Source organism: Thunnus maccoyii, chromosome 21, assembly GCF_910596095.1.
Source record: "Thunnus maccoyii chromosome 21, fThuMac1.1, whole genome shotgun sequence".
Lineage (NCBI taxonomy): Eukaryota > Metazoa > Chordata > Actinopteri > Scombriformes > Scombridae > Thunnus > Thunnus maccoyii.
This window is the reverse complement of record NC_056553.1, coordinates 12918276-12943043: the sequence shown is the minus strand read 5'-3', so window position 1 is coordinate 12943043 and position 24768 is coordinate 12918276. Positions and strand designations below refer to the sequence as shown.

The window sequence follows — 24768 nt, the reverse complement described above, 5'->3', positions numbered from 1 at the left end:
GAGGAGGTTGGAGATGAGGGGTGGTGGTGGTGGTGGTGGTGGGGGGGGGCACAGTAACAGCATCTTGTGTAGACGTATGCGTAGTTTTCAATGTGAAATGCACTTTATTTTTTGGATTGAAAAATGGCACAACAAATTAAGTATCTGCAAAACGAAACGTATAAACGATAATCAACATGCACTAACTTAACTGAGATATTGTAAAAACATTGTGTGAACGTGGTGTCTATTTTTCCAAGGTGTTAGTTGTGACTTTTTAATTGCTTTGGTTAGTTCACTCAATTGAGAGATCTTGTTAATTTTGTATTAAAAACAAACATGTGCTGTGCATAAAAAAACTCCTGCCTCGACTAATTTGTTCATCCTCGCCCTGCTGTCCCCCTTTTTTTTCCCTCTGTTTCCCTGGCAACTCCCTTCTTAGCTGTACCGTTACCATGGAAACTGAAATCTTAGAGCCAGGTATGTGTCGTCTCTATGACAACAGCGGAACAATAAAGAGACATGGCAGCCCGGCCGCGATCCTTCATTCATCATTTTATTTTTCTCCGGGTCAAAGGTTACAGAGCTCACACTAGCATATACATGACCTCCCTCCCCCCTCCCCCCCCCCCCCCTCCCCTCCCTTCCCCTCCCCTCCCCTCCCTTCCCCTCCCCTCCCTTTTCCCTCCTCCCTCCCTCCCATTCCCACACAGCAGTGAGCGATTGCAGACGCAGATGGCTCAATCAATTATCATATTTATGATCAATAAGACTTATTACACATCCATCTTCGCCACAGCGTTTCATTTCAGTGGCTTGAACCCGTTACATGCCGCTAAGCTCCTCCGTTACTTCCAGTTATTGTCATCTACATGTTAAAAACTTGCCTCATGATCTATGGCATATGCAAGTGTTTCAGTAAAAACATTAAAAAAAAAAAAAAAAAAAGACAAGTACATCGGTTAGCTCAAGAGGAAAGTTTCTAGCTTTTTTCCTACGCTCTTAAGCCTGGACTATACATGAAATAAGCACCTTCACAGGGTGTCTATAGTGTTATAACAGGTAGAGAAGCATCCACTGGGGTGTATTCACAGTGCTTTGAAATATAATCGTCAAACTGAAGATTTCAGAGTGGTCGGCATTACAGTATATTACTAGTCTCTTTACAGTGTTTATGCATCTTTGAATACACCCTCAGGGTTTCCAGTTTTGGACCATTCAGCTTATATCAACCTACAGCATGTGATTGTGTGTAGGTGTTAGTGTGTGTGTGTGTGTGTGTGTGTTAAAGTGTGTGACGACCCGTGAATGTGGTACAGTGGGCATTCTTTCAAGTGAGTGCGAGATTGACTGTGTGTTTATCTTCTTCAGTGATTATCCCATTTGTTCTGTGTGAGTATGTGTGTGTGTGTCTGTAAATCCAGAGTCGTGTGTTAATCGGACCAATCGTTGTCTTCCAACTCGGAGTCGTCCTCGGAGTCAGAGTATTCCACAGCGATGCGGCGCGACAGGATGGTGGCCACGTCGTTTCCGACCGGCTCCCTCTTGGCCTGCTGCTCCTGCTGCTCCTGCACCTTCTTCAGCTGGATGCCTACAGGAGAACGTGGAGTATGAAGCAGCGTTTTAAACTCACACTGGCTTAAATAATACAGTGTGTAACTCAATTATCTGAACCGCCATTTAGGAAGTCAAAATGTTTTTTTATTTATTAAGCAAACTTTCCATATAAACTCTGATCCCTAGGTCTATTTTAACCTACCACAGTTATGCTTACATGAATGCACTCGTAGATTATGGTTGACAGTTATTTTCACTTTATTATTTACTTCCATATAAATCGCTTAAATAATGCAGTTAAACTGGAATAGTTTAAAACCCGTCTGATCCGTTTGTGTTTAGTTACATTAGGCGACTGCAGTGGTGATGCTGCATCACAGTGACTGTAAGTAACAAAACATATATATAATATACAAGTAAAATATTTCTATCTCATATCTCATATAAAAATTCTGTTTTTTGGTGAATAATAAAAAAGTTTCACTAATTATAATCTGTATTCTCTGAGTAGAGTACTGTCTATGATAAAGTCATAAAAAACCCAAACATACTTAAAAGTATATAAAGTATATTATTATATAAAGTTAAGTACATTTTTAAGTTTAACACAATATATGCAGATGTATTTTCATTTCTATATGTTGTTTCAGTTGTATATTGCTCTAAAGAAGATACATACACACATCTTTAGGGGTACACTAACTACAGCTCTTACCCATACGTATGGCAGCAAGCAGATCGCTGCGGGCATCGTTGACCACTGTGGTCTCAGCAGGTGCAGAGGAGGACATCTTGTGGGTTGTAAAGTGGGAGGCACCAACTGGAATGGGAGGAGGTGGAGGGCCAGGAGGAGGTGGGGCGGCCTGGGCTCCAGATACAGGTGGTGGAGGTGGAGCATAGCCCCCAGCGCCAACCATTGGCCCAAGAGGCACTGGACCTCCAGGAGGTGAGGCAAAGGCAGTTTGGGCAGAAGGGATGAGAGGGGCTGGGGGAGGAGGAGGAGGACCGGTGTTGGCGTAGCCATCCATGCTGCGAGAAAGACAAAATGAGAGAGAATTAGTAGAGTTTTAATCAAAATCATAGTCTGAACTCAGGTTTGCTATCAGAAGTACAGTGACCAGGGTTTGTCAGTGGAGCATGAAGATGCTGAACCATTAGGTGGCAGCATTACCTCAAAGTTCAGATGGATGGAGTCAAACATGAACCTGTGCTGACTTAAAATTGTATTATAGTAAAGCAGGCAGATAATTTAATCCAAATAGTAAACACTATTATCAACCTAGTGTCAACCCTCTATATACTTCATCAATCTGCTCAGCTTCTGTTGCCTGGATTAGCAAAATAACTTTCTTCTAACTTTTATAAGTCAACCTTATTACACCTGCATTTTAAACATTTAAATGGGCATTCTTACTGAACTGGAAAATACAGAAAAAAGAGTGTTACAGTGTGGATGCAGTAATTTGTTTAAATATGTCTTACATTATGTTTTATGTCATGTTTTTGTTGGTTTTTGTTGCTGAAAGTCACAACAATATTAAAAAACACCTACATTTGTCAGTAAATTATTATATTTTATATTATATTATATTATAATATTATATATTATTACAGTATGGGAAAAGCTTTGGCTTGTATGATTACCTGTAGTCCACTGGTGGGAGGGACATAGAGCCACCGTTCATAGCCTCAGTGGGTGGAGGAGGCAGCGGGACTTGGTGGTGGTGAGCGCGGCCGAGCGTCCCGCCCTGATAGGCCATGGCCCTGCCCCTGTTATCTTGGTCGCCTCCTCCACGAGGGGTGTGCCCTGCAGCCATCTGGGCAGCCAGGACGCTGGGTGGTGGGCCAGAGTAGGTGTGGGCGTGGCCAGGGTGGTTCATGGCGTTGGGGTAATGGTGCAGATCAGTACCGTGGCCCCTGACGGAGGCAGCAGGAAGGAAGAAGAGGAGGTGGTGGAAGGTGAGGTACAAAAAAATAAAAATGTAGAAATAATACTGCACATTTCTTCAACTTGAGAGTTTAAGTTTAGCTACCAGACTGAGATTATTCAAACATACAGTATGTGTTTCTTATAAAAATGATGAAAATGCACAAACATACTAGTGTGTGTGTTCACCTACCTGTTCTCTGGCGACATTGAGCCCTCAGAGGAAGCACCTCTGTCTCTGTGTATGGTGTGTCGATGGTCCGGCCTCAGCTCTTTATCCAGAGCCATCATATTCCACTCCTGCCGACGGTTCCTGGCCTTGCGGACCTTCTTCACCTCCCTCTGTAACGTCCCATCCACACAACGCCTCTGCTCCTACGAGAAAGATAGAAAAAGAAAGCATTCAGACTATTGGACTGGGTAGAAATAACACCAGTAACTGGCTGGCAGGCAAATAAAATCTGACACAATAAACTGTGGTGTATTAAACCGTAGCATGATCTTGAACTGTACCTTCTGCTTCCTCTTCTCTTTCCTCTTGTCCTCGGTGTCCTGCAGCATCTTTTCCTTCCACAAGTCAAAGAAGTAGGATGGATCAGTGTAGAACTTGAGTGCTTCCTTGTGGTCATCCCTACAGAGATGGACACCAAAAAGGTTATACAGGTAAATGAATGTCTTTGTACATAAATGTCTCTGGTCTGAATGACAAGATAAGAGAAAAGGAAAGCATTTTTTGACAAAGTGTATGTCTGTGGGAAGTTGGGGATGAAACATGTGAAGCTATGAATATTGCAGAAGTTGAGGAGGCTGATGGAAGAACAAGGGTGAAATTATGAGTGCTGGATTCTGCATTTTCATCATAGAGACAGCATAACTGGAAATGACAGGATGAAAAAGTGGAAAGACTAGAGACAGAGAGAGGAAAGTGTGTTGCTGTGTAGTCAGCGTTAGGAGTTAGAATCCCACTGGAGACCGCCATGCTAAATATGTAATGCACTGAAGGTACTGGATAAAAGCAGCAGCCTAATAGTAAAAGGAAACAGCTCCAAATATGCTGCCCTACTGTGGATGTAGGTCAGTGATGCAACAAAATCAGATAAAGAACTTTTGAAAGGTTTTAAACATTATTGGCAACATTAACCTGATTTAATAGTTATACTAAAGGTCTTGTGTGTAATAGACCTGATCAAATTAGAGTGTTTTTGTGTCTTCCGCATCTTAAAACTGCATTTTCTACTTTCAATGCAGTTAAAAGTGAGAAAAATGAGTAAGTTTCACATTTGAAAGCTCAAAAATGACATAATAGATCCATTTTTATGATAGATAAACTAAATTATATGGTCAATTTTAGCTGTAGTCATCATTTTTTTACAAATTTTTAAAATTTCTAATGTAATCTGTCTAATCCAAAAGACAATTTTTAAATTGGCACCACTACAGAACCCTGCATTTTCACAAACAGATACTTTATTTATTTCATGCTGTTAAATGTGGGAAAAATAAATACGTTTCACACTTAAAACCTCAAATGTTGGTAAGAAAATTATAAGCAAAATTGTATGATAGCTCAATTTATGACAGATAAATGACACAATATGATACATTTAAACTGCAGTAATCATTTATACTATTTTTTACACACATTAAACATTTTTTTTAATCTAAAAAGGAGCTTTTAAATTGGCACCAGTGCAGAGTACTGGTGTTTTAATTGAAAAAATTGCAAAAGAAACTCTTGATTGAAAAGCAACTAACAAATTGTACATACAGAAATGTTTATGGCACTGCTTTTGCTGCCAAGACCACATGTGAGGTCTGAGCACTTAGTGAGAGCGACATCACCAACCTGTACGATGAGAGGATGCTGAGGGGCGGAGGCTTGTCGCTCTCATTGTACATCTCTTTGACAGGATTGGGCACGCTGCTCTTGGACACCACCTGCTGGTCCTGAGTGGTTGAGCTCTTGAAGGCTTTCCTCATGTTGATGTCTTGCAGGGAAACTGAGAGCACAAAAAGAGGAAGAGGGGACAAATGACTGGTTAAATGAATGGTCTACTGGAAAGACGGAAAAGGAAGAAATAAAATATAAACAACAAAGAAAAAGGCACTGAATAGGTGTTAAAAACAACAACAACAACACTGTCCAGGTTTGTGTCCTTTACTTTCAAAGATTAACGCTGAAAAACTTGAGACTGACAGGTCTCCAACAATGACTGATGACTTGTCCTTCCCCTCAGACCTCTAACCTCTGACCCACCTTCCTCCACCGTGGAGTCCAGCTGTGTGACCTTGACGGCCAGCCGGTCAATGCGGTCCTGGAGAGAGTTGGCGCGCAGATAGAAGGTATTTGCCTCATTGAACAGCTCGCCAAATATGTCCTCTGCATGTTTACCTGATAAGAAAGTGGAGGAGGACAGCAGAAAGAGAGAGACAAAGGGAGGAAATTTTTGAGAGAAACAGAAGGGCTTATGAGAAGGAGACTTGTAATCATTATCTGGAGCCAAGTAAATCCCCACAGAGACTCAAGTGCAATCAATACAATGGTAATGTGACACAATTTGAAACTGGAGTCTCTGCAGGAAATGGCGCCTCATACATATAGCAACAATCGTTGTTAATTAATAAATGTCTGCTGGCTGCAGGTTAACTTATTGCTACTACATGTATATTTATATGAAGCCCTTGACTGAAAACAACTGAATTAGTCTCTATTACAAGTGAAATTGTCATTTCGTTGAAGTTGTTAAAGGGATTTCTGGTATTGATGCAGACTCTTAACCTCAGGATTGCTGGTTCAAAGCACTAAAATTCTGTAAAAATGTTTGTAAGGGAAAGTAAACAACACTCTCCCCCTTCTTCAACAGCTGCTGTTCATGTGACACTGAGCAAGGCTCATATTCCCATTATTCTAGTGTAGCTGTTTAGTGGCTAATGTTGAATATTGGTGAATCTTACACTGCTTAACCCTAGTTGGTTGACGTCCAATCCCAGCGTCGTTCAGTCACAATGAGCTCTATATAATAATAAATCTTATTATCTAAGTTATAATAAATCCATGATGTATGGTTTAAGATTCACACTTGAAAAGCAGAGCCAGAGGTTAACAGCTTCAGAGTGGCCCACAACCCTTTATGACATGTGACTGAATATCATTTTAATAAATGTTTACAACAATAATGTTTTATTGCTCTGGTTCACAGTTGTTTATTTAACCCGTTATTTTGGACAATAATCCTGAAAAATAAGGATAACCCTGCTCTGAAATGAGGCTTTATAAAGGGGGGTCTGGGCCACTACAGGGAAGTAACCCGTAGTAAAAGTTGTTAGTGTGAAATGATTGATAGCCTAAGGTTAATGTTAACGCTGGACTCAAGGTAAATGAGTACAAAAAGCCTTTTACTACGAGGTTGCAAAAGATTTTCTCTGGGTGTCAAACAGGTTAAAACCGTGCCAGAGTAGTTTTAATACTGTCTTAATGACATTGTTTAAGTTCAAAACGCTGTGTGTAAAAAGGTGGTTTGGCAAACACACACAAACACACACTAAAGGCTATTTCTGTCCCTCCTGCTGACAGGATGAGCTGCAGGAAAAATATTTAGAGGAAGGAAGCATCACAGATCCGGCATGCAGAGCTCTGTCAACTCTGACCTCTCCTGAGGATTCTTATGGTCCACGCATACACACACACACACATACACACATGTGCACGCAGACATGTGCAATCCATGCATGTAGTCTGTAGGGTTGCTCCTCCAGGCCTGTGTGAGCATTTATATATAACCCACACAGCTGCTGCTGAAAGGCCCACTCCCAACGCAGGAACTCGACACAATAAGAAACAGACTGCAAATGGATGTGACAGGGCCGAAAAGGAGAGGGTTAACAGCTAAAATGGGACTGCTGATATTTTAACACAGTTAGTGTGAGATGGAGAAAACGGGTGCAACTGAGGATAAATGAGCAAATGACGACACGGAGCGCACTGTTGACGGGTTCTAATGAAGGACATTGAAGATGGATGGAAAGATAGATGCCCTTGCTGCTGTAATCATTTTTGTCTGCTACATTTACAGTTAGGATAACAATCGATATGAAACAGTTCAGTACACAAACACAGTTAGCACAGTGTCATCCACACTCATCCACACACACACACACTGAGTGTATCTGCACTGTCACATGCACACAGCTGTCCAGATAAATTCATTTTTACAGAGCTATCTAAAAGGATTACATTTCAACCCTCCGTGCTCCAGCGCGATGCCGCTGTAAGCCCGCTGCTAGGCCAGTGACCCTGAGGCCCTGTAACCATGACAACGCCCAAATCAATCACGGCTTCGGGACTGATGATGAAAGCATGTGGTCTTGTCCTGCTACAAAGAGGCTACACACAGTCTAGACAGTCGTCATACTAAAGTTAGATATTGTAAGTTTCTGTTTTTGATTTTACACAAAAACCTTTAGTTGTGTTTTATTTTCCAATATTTGCAGCTGTTTTTTTTTTCTTGCAAAGGCTACCATTGTCTGAAATGAGTTTGTGTGTATTTGTGTCTTACTTAAGCTGCTGAGCTGGCGGATGATGGCAGAGAGCGTGTTGTTCATCACACACTCCAGCTCGCTGCCGATGCCCTCGGGGAGCTCCCCTCGGCAGAGGTGACGGGGCTCGATGTTCCTCTTCACCAGCGGCATGGCAAGGCCTCACACCGACACAAACTGCAGGGAGACATAGGGAACAAGCACACGCACTGTTTGAGACATGCTGGTACTCTGGTTAAGAGAGGCTGTCTGTTATGGAGAAACCAGGTGTTGGGGAGCATCCGTTCTGCCGAAGACACTGAATCCACACCAGCTGTAGAAACACACAGTTGTACACATCTACCAAGGAGCTGGCAGATACATTTATCAATATATAACAGAAATCATAATATAAGGCTGGATACTGTGTGTGATTTTGGTGATATAGTAATATCACATAGATATAGTTTTGAACTGAAATTACAATTTATTTTCATTCTAAGTTAATCTGCTGACTATTTTCTTGATAAATTTGGTTTATAGAATACAGAAAACTGAAAAATCTGTATAATTTTGCCCAATGTGACATTCAAATTCCTTGTTTTGTCCAACCAACACTCCAAAACTTGGATATATTTTATTTACTATCACAGAAGACCAAGAAAACCAGCTAATATTCACAATAAAAAAGTTAGAACCAGTTTTAAAAAAAAATAATGATTTAAAACAATTATATAATGATTAAAATGGTCACCAATTGATTTTTGTCCATCAATTAATCAACTAATTGCTTCAGCTCTAGTTTTAATGTATTTTCTTGGTCTTAAAAGGCTTAAGTACAATAAAATGTTCACCTTTTCTAAAATTATTTGGCTGTTCTTGCTGACTAAAATGAACAATGAATGTTGGCTGCTTGGTCATTCTAATCTAATGTGGGATTTTACTTGAGAAAATGTGTCACCCACTCCTAATTTAGATGTAATATTGCATAAAACCCCCAATAATCCTATTGAAAATATATTTACACAATCGATTCCAAGGTGCTGAGTCAAAATTTAAACATTTGATTTCGTCAGATTCACCAAACTCTAGTTTACACTGAAGTGAATGAAAATGAAGTGAAATGCAATAATCCTGCAATAAATATTACTTCCCTGTTTCAGGGCATACATTTATTTCTAACAACAGAAATTTTGAGGGTGTAGTAGGCGGTGGTGTTATCATTTTGCACTGCATTTCATTGTATGGTGTTCCTGTTATTCTGTCCAACCCCTGTATATAGGCTACAGTATACTGTACTGTAATAACATGATAGCTTGGGTGAGTCAGTGGTCAGAAAGCCAACAGTGATGACGAACACTGTCCCAAAGCAAGAAGACTTGTAGCAACCAGCAGAGAGATTAAAGCATTAGGGATAGGAAGATACAGCGTGCCAGCTAATCCCAGGCAGGCTTGTCACTGGCCCAGCTGGAATCCTGACACAAACACAGATTCATGGATGTTGTCGGACAAACACCAAAAAGGCAGAAAATCATCGGTCAAGCCAAAATCGAATGGGCATTTTCACATATGAATGCACTGTTGCTGAGAATGAGGATATCCAGACTGACACATGAAGCTATACCGCTCTCTCCGGAGAATATGCAGGATTTTACACTTGCTTACTTGCCCACAACTTTGAACTTGCCTGCCTAAAATAAACCTCTACTGGCTCTGATCAGACACTCTCTGTTGTTCAAAGGACAAATGCTGAAAGCAGGAGAAATCCCAGGGTGCATCAGAGCAGCCATCTTATCGCCGCTTCTTCCTGCTTCCTGTTTTCGCCGTCTCGTTCCTGGCTCCCCTTTCCTGGTCCTCCCTGTGTCACAGCTCTCCTTCCCGTCCAAACACTTGGTCAGAACAATACAGCTACCGCTCAAGAAGCGGCGGGGAGGACAAACAGAAAGACAGATGGAAACATGCACGCACACTTTTCCAATAAAAGCGCCCGCACACAATTTTTAGCCTTGCCAATCAAACGATGCTCTCTTAATACTGGTTCCTGTGTTTATAATGAGCAGCCATGCCAAAAGAATAAATCACTTCAGAGAAAAGCAGATTGGAGAGACTACAGGAGCCTTGGCTGTGTAACAGATAGCTAATAATAGCCAGGTATAAATACACCTCAAACTACCCAAACTTGCAGATATTTAATTGTGATCACAGTGAAAATAAGTTTTTAAATCCTTGTTTACCCATCACAACTATATGGGCCTTCTAAGTGGCTTCCAATATTTATCCTTTATACTTTGTGAATCCTTATCTTATAAAAGACTGAATAGAAAGATAGATTAAGTCTTCAATACAATAAATCACAAACAAAGCAAGTAGCAGTGTTGTGCTATCAGTGTCTCAACAGGAAACTGCTGTAATTACAGATCGTGTCATTACAGCTGTCCAAGACAGAAAAGAGACACTTCTGTTCACGAGGCCAATTCCCACCAGCTGAATCCTTATCTGGTCACATTTTCTCAGCAAGAGACCCCCTGCAAACCCCAACAGCCTCACACCAATAAGAGAAAATAAAGGGTAAAATTACACCATCATGTGGTGCCACAAAGCACGCCGAATACAGTCAATAATGAGGCTCGGTTTGGAGTGAAAGCTCTGCTTGGATTTAGCAAATTTTAGAAAGACTGTGCTTGTGATGTTTGAAAAGGAGGTGATGCAAATGAGAAGATTGCATGTTTTTGCTGTCTGGCTGGCATGACAATCACATCAATGAGGCGAAATAATGAGCTACTGGGGGCGAGCTGGAGGAGGGAGGGAGGAAGGGAGGGAGGAGGGACGGGCCGTGTCTGCTTGTGAGAAATGAGGGGAAAGTAGAGGCTGAATGAGAGAGACACCAAGTAGGATAAGAGTGTGTGTGTGTGTGTGTGTGACAGAAAAGAGACAGTGAATGAGACAGTGTGTGAAAGAGAGGGAGAGAAAAGGTTGTGTGTGACATTAAGAGGGTGGACAAAGTGTGTGTGTGTGTGTGTTTATGTGTGTGTGTGTGTGGGTGGGGGGGGGTGAGAGTGTATCGGGGTGGGGGGAAGGGTAGGAACAGGGACCTCGGGGAAGCCACTGAAAGGTTCCCGGGACAATAGGGCTCCGTTCACACGGCAACAGCGCTAGCTCTCCCATGCATCCTCCCCCTCCTCCTCCTCCTCCTCCTCCTCTTCGACCTTCTTTAAGGCCCCCTGTACTCTTGCAATGAAAGCGTAGTGAGAGTGCTCCTCCTTCATCCTTCACTCACTCAGGGAGAGAGACTAGGGCAAGAAAAAGGAGAGCAAAGCCTGAACATAAGCTCAGCTCAACCACAACTCCAGAGAAGAATACATCAGCTTATGCTTTTACTCCCATACTTCGTGTTTCTGGCTCTTCCTTTTTGTAACGTGTTTGGATGCTTAAATTTTTACAACCAAACATGGACTCAGAGGCATTCAAGCATGCACACATGGACAAACACACACAAACACACCAGGTAGCCTCTCAAATGTCCCATTAGCGCATCTAAACGGCCCCTTCAGCAGCAAAAAAATGTCTTTGAACCTCGGAGGGGTGACACTCAGGGTGAAACACTTCCCCTGTGACTCCTACAAGATGCCCACATCGCTACGCTGACACGCAGCGAAAGAGGAGGCCAGATGTGAGAACTCCATTAAGCTCTGAAAGGGGAGTCATTACCAATTTATGAGTCGAGTACAGCTTCTTGTGTTGCAGGCTGTTTTGCTTGTTCTGATGTTATGAATAATACAGCTTGGATTACGTCAGGTCACACTGCCCTAAATATGGTGTTAAAAAAAAAAATTCTGCCCTGACACTGTGCCTCCAGGAACATCTCCTTATACCAATATTAGTCAGAGTAACCCGTGGTCAAACATTCATGGGACTGTGCCTACTCAATAGTGAATCCCTCGGGGTAGAGAGAAGACCAGGGAGCTAAGTGATAACTTTTCCCTTCTTTTCTGCTGCCAAAAACACTGAATATCTGTTAGGAGAGGAGATCAATACTATTATTATCATATTAAATTTTTTGCTGTCAACATAATGATTCAAGCTGTAATTGAGAACGGACCAAACTTGTTGCTGAAGTATAAATTGCTATATTTCGATATCACTATGGGGAAATATTCATATTTTGATCATGTCAACAACATTACCGAGGCCTAATATCTGTTGAGTAAATCTGCAGGATTATTCTTATTCAAACACCTGACATTTTGATGCACACCCTTCCCCATGCTGTCATAATCCTAATGCTGGCACAGATGCAGCTAAAACAGTTGATTCATCAATTAGCTGACCAGTCTATTGATTCAAAAGGTGGTAATCAATGAAGTAATAAAAACAGCAATTGTGGGTGTCAGCTTTACATCTCGCTTTTCTACTGTCTTTTTGACAGAAACTGGATAAGATTTCAGGGGGGGGTTGGCTGTTGGTCAGATTAAGTGAGCACCTTTTCACTAGCTGCACCACAGGATATTGGTAATATCTTCCCAATGAATAAAGATTAAGCTGCCATTATCAATATCTATAACTAAGATGTCTTCATTTATATCTCAGTAACACTTTATTTGGATTAAGGTTGGACAAATTGTGGTGTAATCACATGGATGTCATATTTAAGTTATATCTGAATACTATTATGCTTGTTTCGTGCCTAAAAATGCCCACTTTATCCACTCCTTTCACTCTTTTAGCTACCCACAGACTGACACACACATACACATACATACACACACACACATACACACACACACATACATACACACACACACACACACACACACAGGCGTGAACTAATGGCAACCGCGATCAATCACTGTTCCGCACCGTCGCTTCTCGTCATTGATGGACTGACCCACATCTGTTCATCCACCTCGGTTCCCATGAATTTTCTGCCAATTTTAAATCTAAAATTTAACCAACCGTTTTCTGTCTAGGTGCCTAACAAACTGATTAACACGCCGGCGTGAAAACAACATCAAATATGCAGCCAAAAAAGAGAGATTTAAAGTTACCCAGGCAAATGGAATAAATTCAATATTATGGTTAACGGTTATTATCCTCAACTGGGGGTCCGCTCCAACTGACCACTTGGTTAGCTAGCTTATGTCCAGTGGTCGACTTGTTAGTTTAGATAAATGAGACTACAGTCAACAGAAATAACCACACAAATGTCACCATTATTATAAAGGGTGTTATCAGTCGTTGTAAAAAGTACCATAAGGCCCTCACCAGTACTTGAAATATTAGAAGAAAGCAGCCCGTCCGCATGTCCCGTTAGATACTCCCATTAGCTCTGCCATCCTGTGTCCCCCCAAGCCCGTCTGGCCACTCCGGGGAAACAATCCTTTGAGGACAGGGTCACGCCCACCGGCCACATAAACCAATCAGATCTCCAAGCAGGGGATTTAACCCATGATGGGCGTTCAAATCAACCAATGGTATCTCTAGAATGGAATGATTGACAGGGAGACTCCCCAGCGCTGTTGCGAATGGAGGGGGCGGGGCTACGGTTGGGCGTTGCTGAAGAGCTTAAAGGGGGGTTTTTTACGCAACTGGCTCCCACTTGTCAAAATTATAAGGGCTTTAAAGATACAGATGGTGATGTGGTACAGACCTTTTGGCAAGAACTTGCTACTCATATTTTCAGCTTCATTGATGAGTCTTACACTTCTACTTTATGTGATGTTTTTATATTTTTCCAACACAAAAGCTATTCCTGTCAATACACTGTCAATTTTTATATTTTTGATGGCTAAATTTTGTATCCACAAGCGTAAATTTTCTAAATCCTCTCCTAGTTTACTGCCTTTCCTTGCAAATTCAGTCTCCTGTAATCCTTAAGCCATATGAAGAACCACAAAAGTGCCTTACTACTGTCTCCACACTCAAAATTTACTTATGTAAACGTGTCATTTTTATTTATTTACTTGTTTACTATCTTCAGTTCTCTTATTTCCTTTGGGGTTTTTTCGTTGTTTATTTTGTTTTTTATATACATGATTTTATTCTTGCTTTTTATTTTCAATGTCCTTTATGGATTTGTTTGACTGTTTCTTCTGTGTGATGTTTTTTCCTGTATTGTTTGGGTGTGTTGCTTATTTCAAATTTTGACCGATAAAGTTGAGAGAGGAGGAAAAAAAGACATTTTGAGGCCTGTGTGGATTTTGTCGACATGAAGACCTATTTCGATGATGAGCAATAGCAGAAAACTGTGCTGGAGAGAGTTTTAGGGGTTTAAATAACATGCTACAAGCAGTGATGCTGAGGATAAGCTGAGGTAGTATTGTATAACAGACTGAAATAGCTGGGCCAGCATCCTGCAGGAAGAGGTTGAGTGAAAGGACTCGCTATACTTAGATCTGTGCTTTACTCTCCCAGGTGTGTTTGTAGACAGCGGGAGAGGACTGTCATCAAAGCAGGGAAAGAGAGCAGAGAATAGTCTCTGGACTGTAGTCAGGGTTCAGTCCATTAGAAAGGGAAAGGGAGGTTCATTATTGAAAATACAGTTCTATTCTTGGACAAGGGGGGAAGCCACAGTCTGCTTTTGCTTTACAGTTGTCAGTTTATCATTTATAATTGATTTGGCCATGAATACCAAAGCACAAATACATGATTGTGACTATGTCATTAAGTGGGGCAGTTACGACTTAAGAGCATGTTGGCACAGTTGGACTTTTCAGCAAATGTATACCTTGTTCCTAGCTTGAGATCCTGGGCAATTGAGAAAAACATTGTAGATTTCATGTTAGTTCTGGAACGATTACACCACCTATTGATTAGTCGATCAACATAAATTGAACCTGCTACCATTTTGATTCCTGCCAACACTTGCTTTTGTTTCCAAGAAAAATGCCAAATAATCTCTGGTTCCAGTTTCTCAAATCTGACAATTTGCTAATTTGTTTTATATGAACTGCAAAATCAGTTTCATTAGATTTAGGGAAATTTTAACAGGATTTTCCCACAATATCTGACATAGACTTAATTAATTGAGAGCATAATCAGCAGATTAATCAATAATGAAAATAATTAATTGCAGCTTTTTTTTCCTCCATACATTTTGTTGTGAATATATATCAAACATTTAGCTGAAAGTATGTTATCCTAAAAACTTAAAGTAACCTTTTCAGATTAGTCTATCAAACAGTCATATATAGGTAATTAAATTAAAGACAATAAAGTGTTAAAATCTTTAAACTTGTCATGTAATAACCCTTCTGTGACACTGAGTATTGTTGTTAAGTATATGCTGAGTACAAGCGCAAAACTTGACGCACATGATGTTCCCATTAAAAACTGATTTTCCAGCAATTTCATACATATTTCCTGCCAGCTAATGTGATTTGTCTGAATCCTTGAGAAATAAACAGCTTAGTGTAGCAGTAATGGTAAACAACAACATCAATTTGTATCAAACATTAGCAGCTTGCACACACACACGCGCCCAAAATATCAACAATATGAATGTTTCCACTTTTATTGTCAGGATACTTGCTTCATGTAAAATATTTCAATACAATACAGTACAATGCATGTTCCATCTGCCATCCTCCATGCGATTGGTTGGTTTTGTCATCATGTTGTAAGGCTTGCCACGGCGTACAGCAGCTGAGCTCTCAGCCAGCGCAAACTGTTTCGCCACACTTACCATGAAAACAAAACCATGAAAACAGATTAAATTATAAACTACTAAAATCTTTTTTTTTTTTGTCATCTTTTTTTTTTGTCCAAAAACCCTCAACGCCACAGCTGTGAGGGTTCCACATCCTCCCAGCATGCTTCACAGCAGCTCAGTTCAGTCCTCAGCTGAAGCCCTCACAGGGCCACACACACACACACACACACATACAAACAAAAACGGACAGACAGAGACAGACAGGAGGACAGACGGACAGGGAATCTGTCAACGCCGGCAGTCACATAGCAGCTTTCAGTCTCATCCGAGCTTCGACAGGAAGAGGGTAACTGGCTGGGGAAGGGCGTAGGTGTAGACAGGTGGAGAAGAAGAGGGGAGGGGATGACACAAGAGATTAACATGTGCCCCCCAGCCCTGCCGTCCCCCCCCAAACCGAGCCATCTTCTTTTGGCTGGTTTGATTACGTCTGAGTAAATGAAACAGGTTGGATTGGACCATGATATCCATTCTTCTCATCCTCCCGCATTGTGTTTCACCCATCGGGTTTTGCTCTATAGCGTTGTTTCTAATACTTGGGTTATGGTGTGTTATCTTGAAGAAGTGCAGGTTGTTGTCATTCTGGCCTAATAGACTGCTGCAGAGAAGGTGCCCTCTGTGGGGTGGGGTGGGGTGGGGGGGTTTGTTGCAATGGACATCCCCACATCCCTCAGTACATTCTTTCAGGTGGGCGTGATGAGGGCTGTGTATGCATATGTGTGTGTGTGTGTGTGTGTGTATGTATGTGTGTTGGAGGGGTGTCTCAGTAGCGGTGGGTCTGGTGGGAGTACTGGGGTGGCTGTTGGGAGGTAGAGGAGTATCCCATGCTGCTTTGGGGCAGTGATGTGCTTGGTCCAGGGTTCTGGTAGGCAGCATGTGGATTGGAGCGCTGCAGGGAGAAGAAATTCATTAAATCCTTTTAATGTTATTCATTTTATCCTGAAGTGTTGGGTGAATATTTACTACACTGTTTGGTTCTGCTTCAAAACTTTGCTTCACTTCTGTTAATGACCTTGTTTTGGAGGTTGTGATGTTGACAAGCTGACACAAAGAGAAAGACAGGAGCTTTATCGTCATCCAAATGTCAAGCTAATTTTAATCAAACTTTTACAAAAAGGTGCAAAGAAATTAAACTTGTAATGTAGAAAGGCAAACATGTAGGTGGCAGTAATGCACCACAGCACTGGATGTCAGCTGAAGTATTCCTACTCTGTCACTTACAGAAAAATATTGCATCAAGGCAAAGTGACAAATGCATTAACCAACTGTCATCTCTCTATGTATGTTAAATTTTTCATGTTTCATGTTGTCTCAAGACAGTGACATGAGAATAAAACCGCAGAAACAACTGATCAGTCACCTAAGCTGACTTTTTCTTCATGACAGTATTTGTCGTACAGTAAAATCCATTTCCATGACATTTATACTGCATAAATTGTTTATCAACAAAACCAAACTCCACCATGAGTGAGTATAAAAATTCAAGATGTTTTATTTATTTCCATCCAGCTTGTAAGTAGACTACTTTGTGAGTGTGTGTGTGTGTGTGTGTGTGAGAGAGACCTACCTGGTAGTCTGAGGTCATTATGAGGCCACCTGAGGTAGTGGTGGGCGGGACAACTCGCACTTTCTTCAGAGGCGGGCCCTGGACGTGGCTGTTGTCAGGGTTGCCAGTGTGCCCCGCCCCATTTGTGTGGTTGTTTCCCTGTTGCTGCTGCTGGTTTTTCTAATACACCCCCCCCCCAAAGAAAACATGTACATTGTCAGTGCTGAAACCATATATTGTTCAGCTCCATTGTGTATTTACTACCTCGTTTCTCCTTCACCCTTATGTATCTAATATTGAAATAAACACCCTGAACAACTGTATATAAACAGGCACATTCATTGCTTACTTTGTCTGCCTTGTCCTCTGGCTCCTCCTCTGTCAGGAACTCCCTCTTGGGGTAGGGGATCTGGCAGCCTGCAAAAACACTGGGGAAAAAGGCAAAGAGGCTTGTCAACTTCAAACATTTATTCCCATGACTTGGGGTTAATTAGCTAAGGGACCCGTTTGACGTGTTAGACGTCCCTGGGGCATGTGATCCGAGCCTAAGGAGTAGTTACTCACTCAGAGGTGGGCAGCGGTTCCTCCAAAAAGTAGGGGTCCTGCATGGCCTGCTCGGATGTGATTCTACGGATGGGGTCCATGGTCAACAGCTTCTGCAGCTTTAATGAATTGAACACAATGTTAGCCTCAAACATGAAGGGGAGCAGTATGATGACAAGGCGTGTTTCATATGCCACCGAGAGCCAAACTATAGCTGCACTGCTGTTATGGATTTGCCATCATAATAGACTGAAGTTAAGCAGAATACATGTCATTGCTCTATTATTGATGCATTTAAACTCACCAAGTGGAATGCTTTGCTGTCTGGTTTGACTTTGTGTTTTTCCATGTACTTTATAAGGCTGCAGTTTGTGTATCTGTGATAGAGGAGAAGCATGTTGTATTAACTTCAATGCAATTACATCGTAATAAGAGGTATTACATGGTAATAATAAAAATTGTGTGGAACACGTCTTTTTTTTGCCAGCAGACACAAGACTTTGCTTTGCTCAGAGTTTGTTTTTAGATCTTTTTAAGAAAACTGGGACAGTGTTGCTCTGCAGACTCACGTGTTCCTTCTAAAGTCTTTCATCAGTGTGGAGTGTTCTGGCATCTTTTTGATGTCCTCCCAGTCTTTATCTGTCAAATGAGGGAAAAACAGGATTACAGCATGTCACACCCTCCCTCCCTTCAAGACCAGATTATTTAGGTTGTAGGGTCTGGATTACAATCTTTTAAGTACAAACATCACGTTGTTACAGCTAGAGCAACCGTAGTGTGCTTTGGTTTGGACTTAAAAATACCAGTTAAAATCAGGTTGTTTTGCATTTGCACAACACTCATGTGAATGAAGTTTTTAAACATTCTCCCCAATTATCTCTCGGCTTAAATTAAGAACCACGACCTCAGCTGAGACAATTGCAAAGGGATTGTTGAATGAGCCCTGGTGTAAAATTTGCAAGGCTTGATTTCCTACAGAGGCAAAACAAAATCCATCAAATAGGCTGGTGAGTTACACAACAAGAGCAGCAGAGATGGAAGAGAAAAAAGATCAGAAGTGGCTTATGTGAACTGGAAAATATAGCCCCAAATGTAGCCCTGCAAGTAAAAGTTTCTATGTTTGTGACTTGGCTTCATCTATAGTGTCAGCAGATTGATGTTCAGAGCCAACAGACCACATTATTGCCTTAAGAAAAGGAACAAGGAAATAATCTGCCTCTTCTAGGAAAGGAAAATGTTTATCCTTCCACACCATTTTCCGCTGAAAAGGCAACACAGTAACAGTAACATTTTGGTATAATAGCAGCTGAACAAAATTAACATCCCTTTTTGAAACAATTCACGTAAATGATTAATAAATTAGTGTGTAATGATTTCAAACAGAACAGATCCAAACACATCTTTTCTGGATATTTTCTCCCAAAGTCTGGCAGCGGTGGGGTCTCACCAGCAGGGAATCCCATGACGTTAAAGATGCGGTCCAGTTGGTCGTGGTGGTAAGGGTTACTGGTCTTGATGTCCTCCTGGCGACAGTGGAATATGGGCTCAGATGTCAGCAGCTCCGCAAAGATGCAGCCAATCGCCCAGATGTCTGAAAGGAACAGAACACACGCCAAATGCTATCATTAAGCTGGCAGCACATTTTCACAAATGGGACGTTGCGTTGACAGATGGTGTCGCGCGGTTCTCACCGATGGCTTTGGTGTAGTGCCGAGCCCCAAGCAGTAGTTCAGGTGCTCTGTACCAGAAGGTGACCACCACAGGGTCGAGATCGGCTAAAGGCTTCAGTGGTGAATTGAAGAGACGGGCAAACCCCATGTCCGCTGCAGAGTAGATATGTTGGTCAGTAGAGCAATAACAATGTTAAACAATAAATGACATATTAAGAGGAGACATACATACCAATTTTTACTCTACCCCTTTCTGGCCCTTCCCCCATCACTAAAATGTTAGCTGGTTTCTGAGGGGAAAATGAGACATACATACAACTGTAAATTGCTCCAACAATCCACATATTTAAAAAAATATATTAATAAATAAACTAAGATATTTCAGATTAGTTTGGCCCAGTTGTTGAGCTACAATCCTGTATATGGTGTGCAAACAAAACTCTATGTTGCTGCCCTCTAGTGGACATAATACACCTACTGCATCCCACAAGAGAGAAGATATACCATTTCACTTTGTCAATCAGTGCATGTGCATGGCAGATAATTCAGCATCCCAGTCTAACTGGTAATATCTGTCAACATATTAGAATACTCTTTATTTTTAAATTCTTACCTTACAGAAACTACTGCAATACAAACAAACCATGTAAAGTTTCCCGTATAGCTAAATAACTAAAGTTATATCTAAAAAATACACATATATACTTTGTAATAACCTTGCACCAAAACAACTAGAACATAATACGGAAAAAAGTGTAATCAAATTGTTAGTAATCTTGGTCAACTCAAACATGTTTACAAATCAAAAACATGCAAAAACAGATGGTTTCAAGCCATAACTAAACACATGCAGTCTGACGCAGCTTCACATGCCTTTCACTGATTCTTTGCCCAATAACAATTTTCCAATCTTTCATCAACTGGTGCCCTGTTTTCCCTTCTACCTAAATATTTTCTCTCTCTCTCTCTCTCCCACCCCTCCTCCCTTGTCCTCCCCAATCCTCTTACAAGGTCTCTGTGGAGGACCCAGTTGGCGTGGAGGTAATGGATGCCATCCAGGATCTGGTAGAGCAGAGACTTGACCATTCCTCTAGGAAGCTGAAGTGGCTTCTTGTTGGCCTTGGACGCTCTGTGGAACTTAATAATGTGCTACGGGAAGACAAGATAATAGTCAGGGTGGCGTGCATGCACATTACATGTTGACTGCAAAGTATTTATGTCCTTTTACTACATTTGGTTGGTCACAAATGTTATGCTACAGGCAAGACCAGTAACGCTGATGTTTGTGGCATGTGTTTCCACTTCCTCGGGATGGGAATGTGACTGTTGCAGCTCTGTGGCAGAAAATGGCATTTTAACTCATTTCTGATATCTTGCCAGTTGAAACTGCCAACTGTAATGCAGCAGAGGTTTGACAAATGTTGAATACTGGTGTATGTGTGTGCTTAATGAGACTTAGCAATGCATAATTAGCACCATTTTCTACTTCCTTACAACTGGCTGATGGTGTGTATAGGCGTCAGTACTATAAGTAATTCTGCATTTGTGAATTGTCCCTCATTTTATAAAAAACGGAAGTGTTCACATATATGCAAAAGACAGCAGATGGCATTAAAAATGTGTAACCTACTTCTGTTCTGTTTACAAGTACGCCTATGTGCTCATACTGTATATAAGTGGGAATGCACAGTATGTGCATGCATGCGTCTTAACTATAAACTTGCAAAAATTAATTATACAGATAAATATCCACATGCACTCATATTTGCATATTCTGTAGATTAGATCGCAATATATTTGATAAGTCATGTCATGCAGCTCCAGTGTTTGTGTGTGTGTGCATTTTACCCAAAGGTCATGTTCGGCGTAGTCAAAGAGCAGCCATACTTTACGGTCTGCGTGTGACAGGAAAACCTTCTGCAGTGAGATGACATTGGGATGCTTCAGCTCCCGCAGCAGCTGCAATATATGAGGACTGCATTCAGAGGACTGGACATACGCTCTCATAGCAGGAATCATGAATGACAAACAGCCAAATAACTGAACTGTGAGATGTAATAAATGAATGTGCTGAATGCCATCAATAAAACATACAGGGTGTGTAAAGCAGTGGTTCTCAAAGTGGGGTCTGGGGACCCTCAGGGGTCTTTGAGGAGGTTCCAGGGGGTCCCCAGCGAAAAGGGGAATAATTTATTTTCACTATAATTTCATCCATAAGTAACACAGTGACAGAATGTATGTACACTTATACAATAAAACATCTAAAAAATTTTTTTTTAAAAAATCACATCAAATGGGGGACCCTGGTCTAATTTGTGTCAGTTTTGGGATCCTTGCAATGGAAAAGTTTGAGAACCACTGTTGTAAACAATATCAAGAACAAATTAATCTAATAAAATACTGAAACTAATTAAATTCAAAGAAGTTAGTTTGATTTTGTTGAGGCCCTGTTAGTTTAGTGTTTATTATGTTTATGATGTTTTGTTAACTTCTGTATGCATTATATTCATGTTTATTCTCCAAACCAAAACCTACTTTTTCCTTCTTCTCTGACTCTTTTTAGTTCTTTGTGTCTTATGTCTGCTACTTATTTAACACAAGTTTCTTTGTAAAAAGACGGTGATTCTGATGTTACATAAACCACCTAGGAATGACATGAAGGTGTTTAACAGAGACCAAACGAAGAGACACAGAAAACTAAGCAGCTCTTACTGCAATCTCTCTGCAGGCTGACATGGAGATGCCAGTGCCTTCAATCTGCTTGAGGGCGTAGTCCTTATCATCCTTCCTACAAACACAGAGAGAGGCAGAGCAATATCAACACCAGACCAGACTGCCAGCCCCCTGAGAGCCGTCTGCAGACAAACATAAAGGGGGGCACTTGGCAGCTGGCACAGGGACTCTGAGAAGAGGCCGAGTTGCATTACCTCCAGATTTGTGTAATCAAGCTCACCTCTGAGGCTCAAAACAATAGAGGGGGAGAGGAAACAGGCCCTGTCTGGCAGCTGGCGAGGGACAAACAGAGCACTGGGACTGGCTCTCACTTGAATGAATCGGTTGCAACCCCTCCCTCCCTCTGGCCTAAATCATCTCATAAACCCATGCTTTGTGCCTCCTCAGGCCTCATCCAACTGCTGCAGCACAAATTAGCTCACAGAGTCTCATAAACAGCAGCCTCCTAAAGTGAACTCAAACATCTTTAAACACTTTAGGGCTCTTTTTGTGTGGTTCGGGCTGCCAGAATGTCCGGGGCTGTGATAATCCGCCTAGTATGGGCCTGGTAGCTCAAGAAGCCATCAGCTCTTCTCAGCTTTGGTCCAGACACACTGTTAAAAGGGTTTGTATTAGATACAGTGGAAAAAAAGGAAATAAATAAAAGGTTTAGAAATGGAGGTGGGTGACGCCCTGGTGGCCTTGGGGTCTTAAGGTCACAGTGTCCCTGGTTCTGGCCTGGCTGGATGTCAAACCCTCATCTGTCTCTCCCAAAATTTATCTCTCCACTGTCAACTCTGACTCTAGAAAAAACACTTGAAGGTGGGCTGCAGTTAAAAGGAAAAGAGGAGGGAAAAAAAAGAGCATGAAAGCAACACGACCACATATCAAATCATAGTGTGCAAATAACATTTTTACAATTTATACACAAAAGTAGTCAGGCTTTGTGTCCACAATACATGAACATCATTTGTCATGATTCACTAAAAGCACAACAAATTCATAAAAGCATGTTTTTAGGCATGTAAAGTAAGATGTGTTTGTTTGTAATTTATTTACTAAGGTGTGTATGCTTGAGATGTTTTTGCCTTAGACTGCAGTTTTTTAATAGAGTGAATGGTTTTCATACTAATTTGATGATATATATCATCAAATTAGTAAATTAGGCCAGTGTCTGCACGTATGTTCTTTACTAATGTGAGGTTTTTTTGTTGTTGTTTTTTTTTTAAAAAGTTCTTATTGTGATGTTGTTGTAGCAATTCCCTTTGTCCCAGATGAATGTCTCCTGAGGGAGACAACAAAAGTGACCTTGATAAAAGCTGCTGTGAAGATCTTTTCCTTGATCTTTGCCCCTGAGACCCTCAACATCAACAAGTGCTGCTACACATGCGCCTGCTTCACCCTACATCCATTACATCACCATTCATTTTACTTAATAAAACTTGACTTTACCACTGCTTTTACAACATAAGCCTCACATCTACAAGAAAGGCAAGCCACAATCACAACAGTAAAGCAAATGTCAGTGCTTGTATACATGACAGAAAGCGTCATCGGCAGCCTGACATATGAAAATCCCTGAAATTCAAACACACTGCCTTTACATTGTTCCTGTATTTCTCTGCATAAACCTCTGGCAGTATGCCTCCTCTGCAAGTAGCACACGATTCTAGCCTTGAAGGAGAAGAAAGAATAAATGAGATAAGTAAATAAAACGTATTAAGGAGAGGAGAAGTGCTGGCTAGAGGCCTTGCTGGTCATTAACTCACCCATCTTTTCTCTTCGCCTTGTACACATGACCGTAGGTGCCTCTTCCCACTTTGCATCCTTCGTACTCAAACAGGTCCTCGACACGCTCTCTTTCGCCGGTCAGCTTTACTTTAAAATCATAGTCCATTTTCACCAGTGTTCAGGCTGAATGTATCCGCTCCTTTCCTTTTTTTTTTGAAGCGTCGCTTGGGAGGCAACTATAAAGCGACTCCAACGAGCTCGGTTTGGTAATTCAGCTAGTTGCCTTCCCCCCCCAAGCGTGGCCCTTTCTTCCTTCAGCCCAGCTTCCACATCGAGTTTTCGGGTCAAATTTAACGCTCTGGAGGGGGATGTGTGGTGCTCGGAGATAGTCCAGGTGGGAAAACGAGCCCGAAATGTCTTCCTTTCTCTTGTTGCTACGTTTCTCTCAGCCGGTATCTGCTGCTCCAAAGAGACGCACTTCACTTCGGTAACGACGGCGTATTCCCGCACGGCACTGTCGTAAAACGTCGTAAAGAAGAAGAAGACAGCCCCTGGTGCAGAGGAAGAGCTTCAGAAAAAAGGACTAGACTATGGACTGTATGTAATATATAATATTGTATATGTGTATATTTAGAGAGACTGTATGCATATATAATATTTATATACAGTCATTGGACTAGATCAATGGTTCCCAACCTTTTTGGCCTGTGACCCCCTTAAAATAAAGCAGTCTACCCCTTTTCACATGTTGCATTGTCTGCCAGTTAACTTACCGATTATTGTCTTGATTCATCAGTTCATCGTTTTGTCCTTAAATGTCAGAAAATAGTGAAAAATATCAGTTTAAGTTCCCCACAGTCCATGGTTTTGTCTGCCTGACAGT

At 41.4% G+C, this 24768-nt stretch overlaps 2 protein-coding genes across 2 annotated transcripts; both read right to left on the bottom strand.

Moving 5' to 3' along the window:
• Nucleotides 1-679: 679 nt before the first annotated feature.
• wasf3b (WASP family member 3b) lies at nt 680-13346 on the bottom strand. The gene is made up of 9 exons (XM_042400207.1): nt 13241-13346; nt 8020-8176; nt 5721-5855; nt 5310-5463; nt 3977-4094; nt 3657-3838; nt 3181-3453; nt 2252-2565; nt 680-1570 (listed from the first exon to the last, which is right to left on the bottom strand). Exons 2-9 carry the CDS (start codon nt 8150-8152, stop codon nt 1413-1415), a joined length of 1467 nt encoding a protein of 488 aa, XP_042256141.1. The 5' UTR covers nt 8153-8176; nt 13241-13346; the 3' UTR covers nt 680-1412.
• A 2128-nt stretch (nt 13347-15474) lies between these two features.
• On the bottom strand, nt 15475-24415 carry cdk8 (cyclin-dependent kinase 8). Its single transcript, XM_042399096.1, has 13 exons — nt 23924-24415; nt 22155-22230; nt 21291-21401; nt 20451-20591; nt 19675-19732; nt 19464-19595; nt 19220-19363; nt 18342-18411; nt 18077-18149; nt 17794-17891; nt 17579-17657; nt 17251-17409; nt 15475-16572 (listed from the first exon to the last, which is right to left on the bottom strand). The coding sequence occupies exons 1-13, from the start codon at nt 24049-24051 to the stop codon at nt 16447-16449; spliced, it is 1395 nt and encodes a 464-aa protein (XP_042255030.1). The 5' UTR covers nt 24052-24415; the 3' UTR covers nt 15475-16446.
• Nucleotides 24416-24768: the final 353 nt, after the last annotated feature.

Bases quoted from the DNA above. Each gene is read 5' to 3' on its own strand.
- wasf3b (XM_042400207.1), bottom strand. From the start codon at position 8,152: ATGCCGCTGGTGAAGAGGAACATCGAGCCCCGTCACCTCTGCCGAGGG. The intron at 3,454-3,656 runs GTAGGTGAACAC...TGCCTCCGTCAG, and splicing joins TCAATGTCGCCAGAGAACAG to GGGCCACGGTACTGATCTGC. The intron at 2,566-3,180 runs GTAATCATACAA...TCTTTCTCGCAG, and splicing joins CTCCCACCAGTGGACTACAG to CATGGATGGCTACGCCAACA.
- cdk8 (XM_042399096.1), bottom strand. From the start codon at position 24,051: ATGGACTATGATTTTAAAGTAAAGCTGACCGGCGAAAGAGAGCGTGTC. The intron at 20,592-21,290 runs GTAAAATGCACA...GTCTTCCCGTAG, and splicing joins ACGCCGAACATGACCTTTGG to CACATTATTAAGTTCCACAG. The intron at 17,892-18,076 runs GTGAGTTTAAAT...AATTCATTAAAG, and splicing joins ACAGCAAAGCATTCCACTTG to CTGCAGAAGCTGTTGACCAT.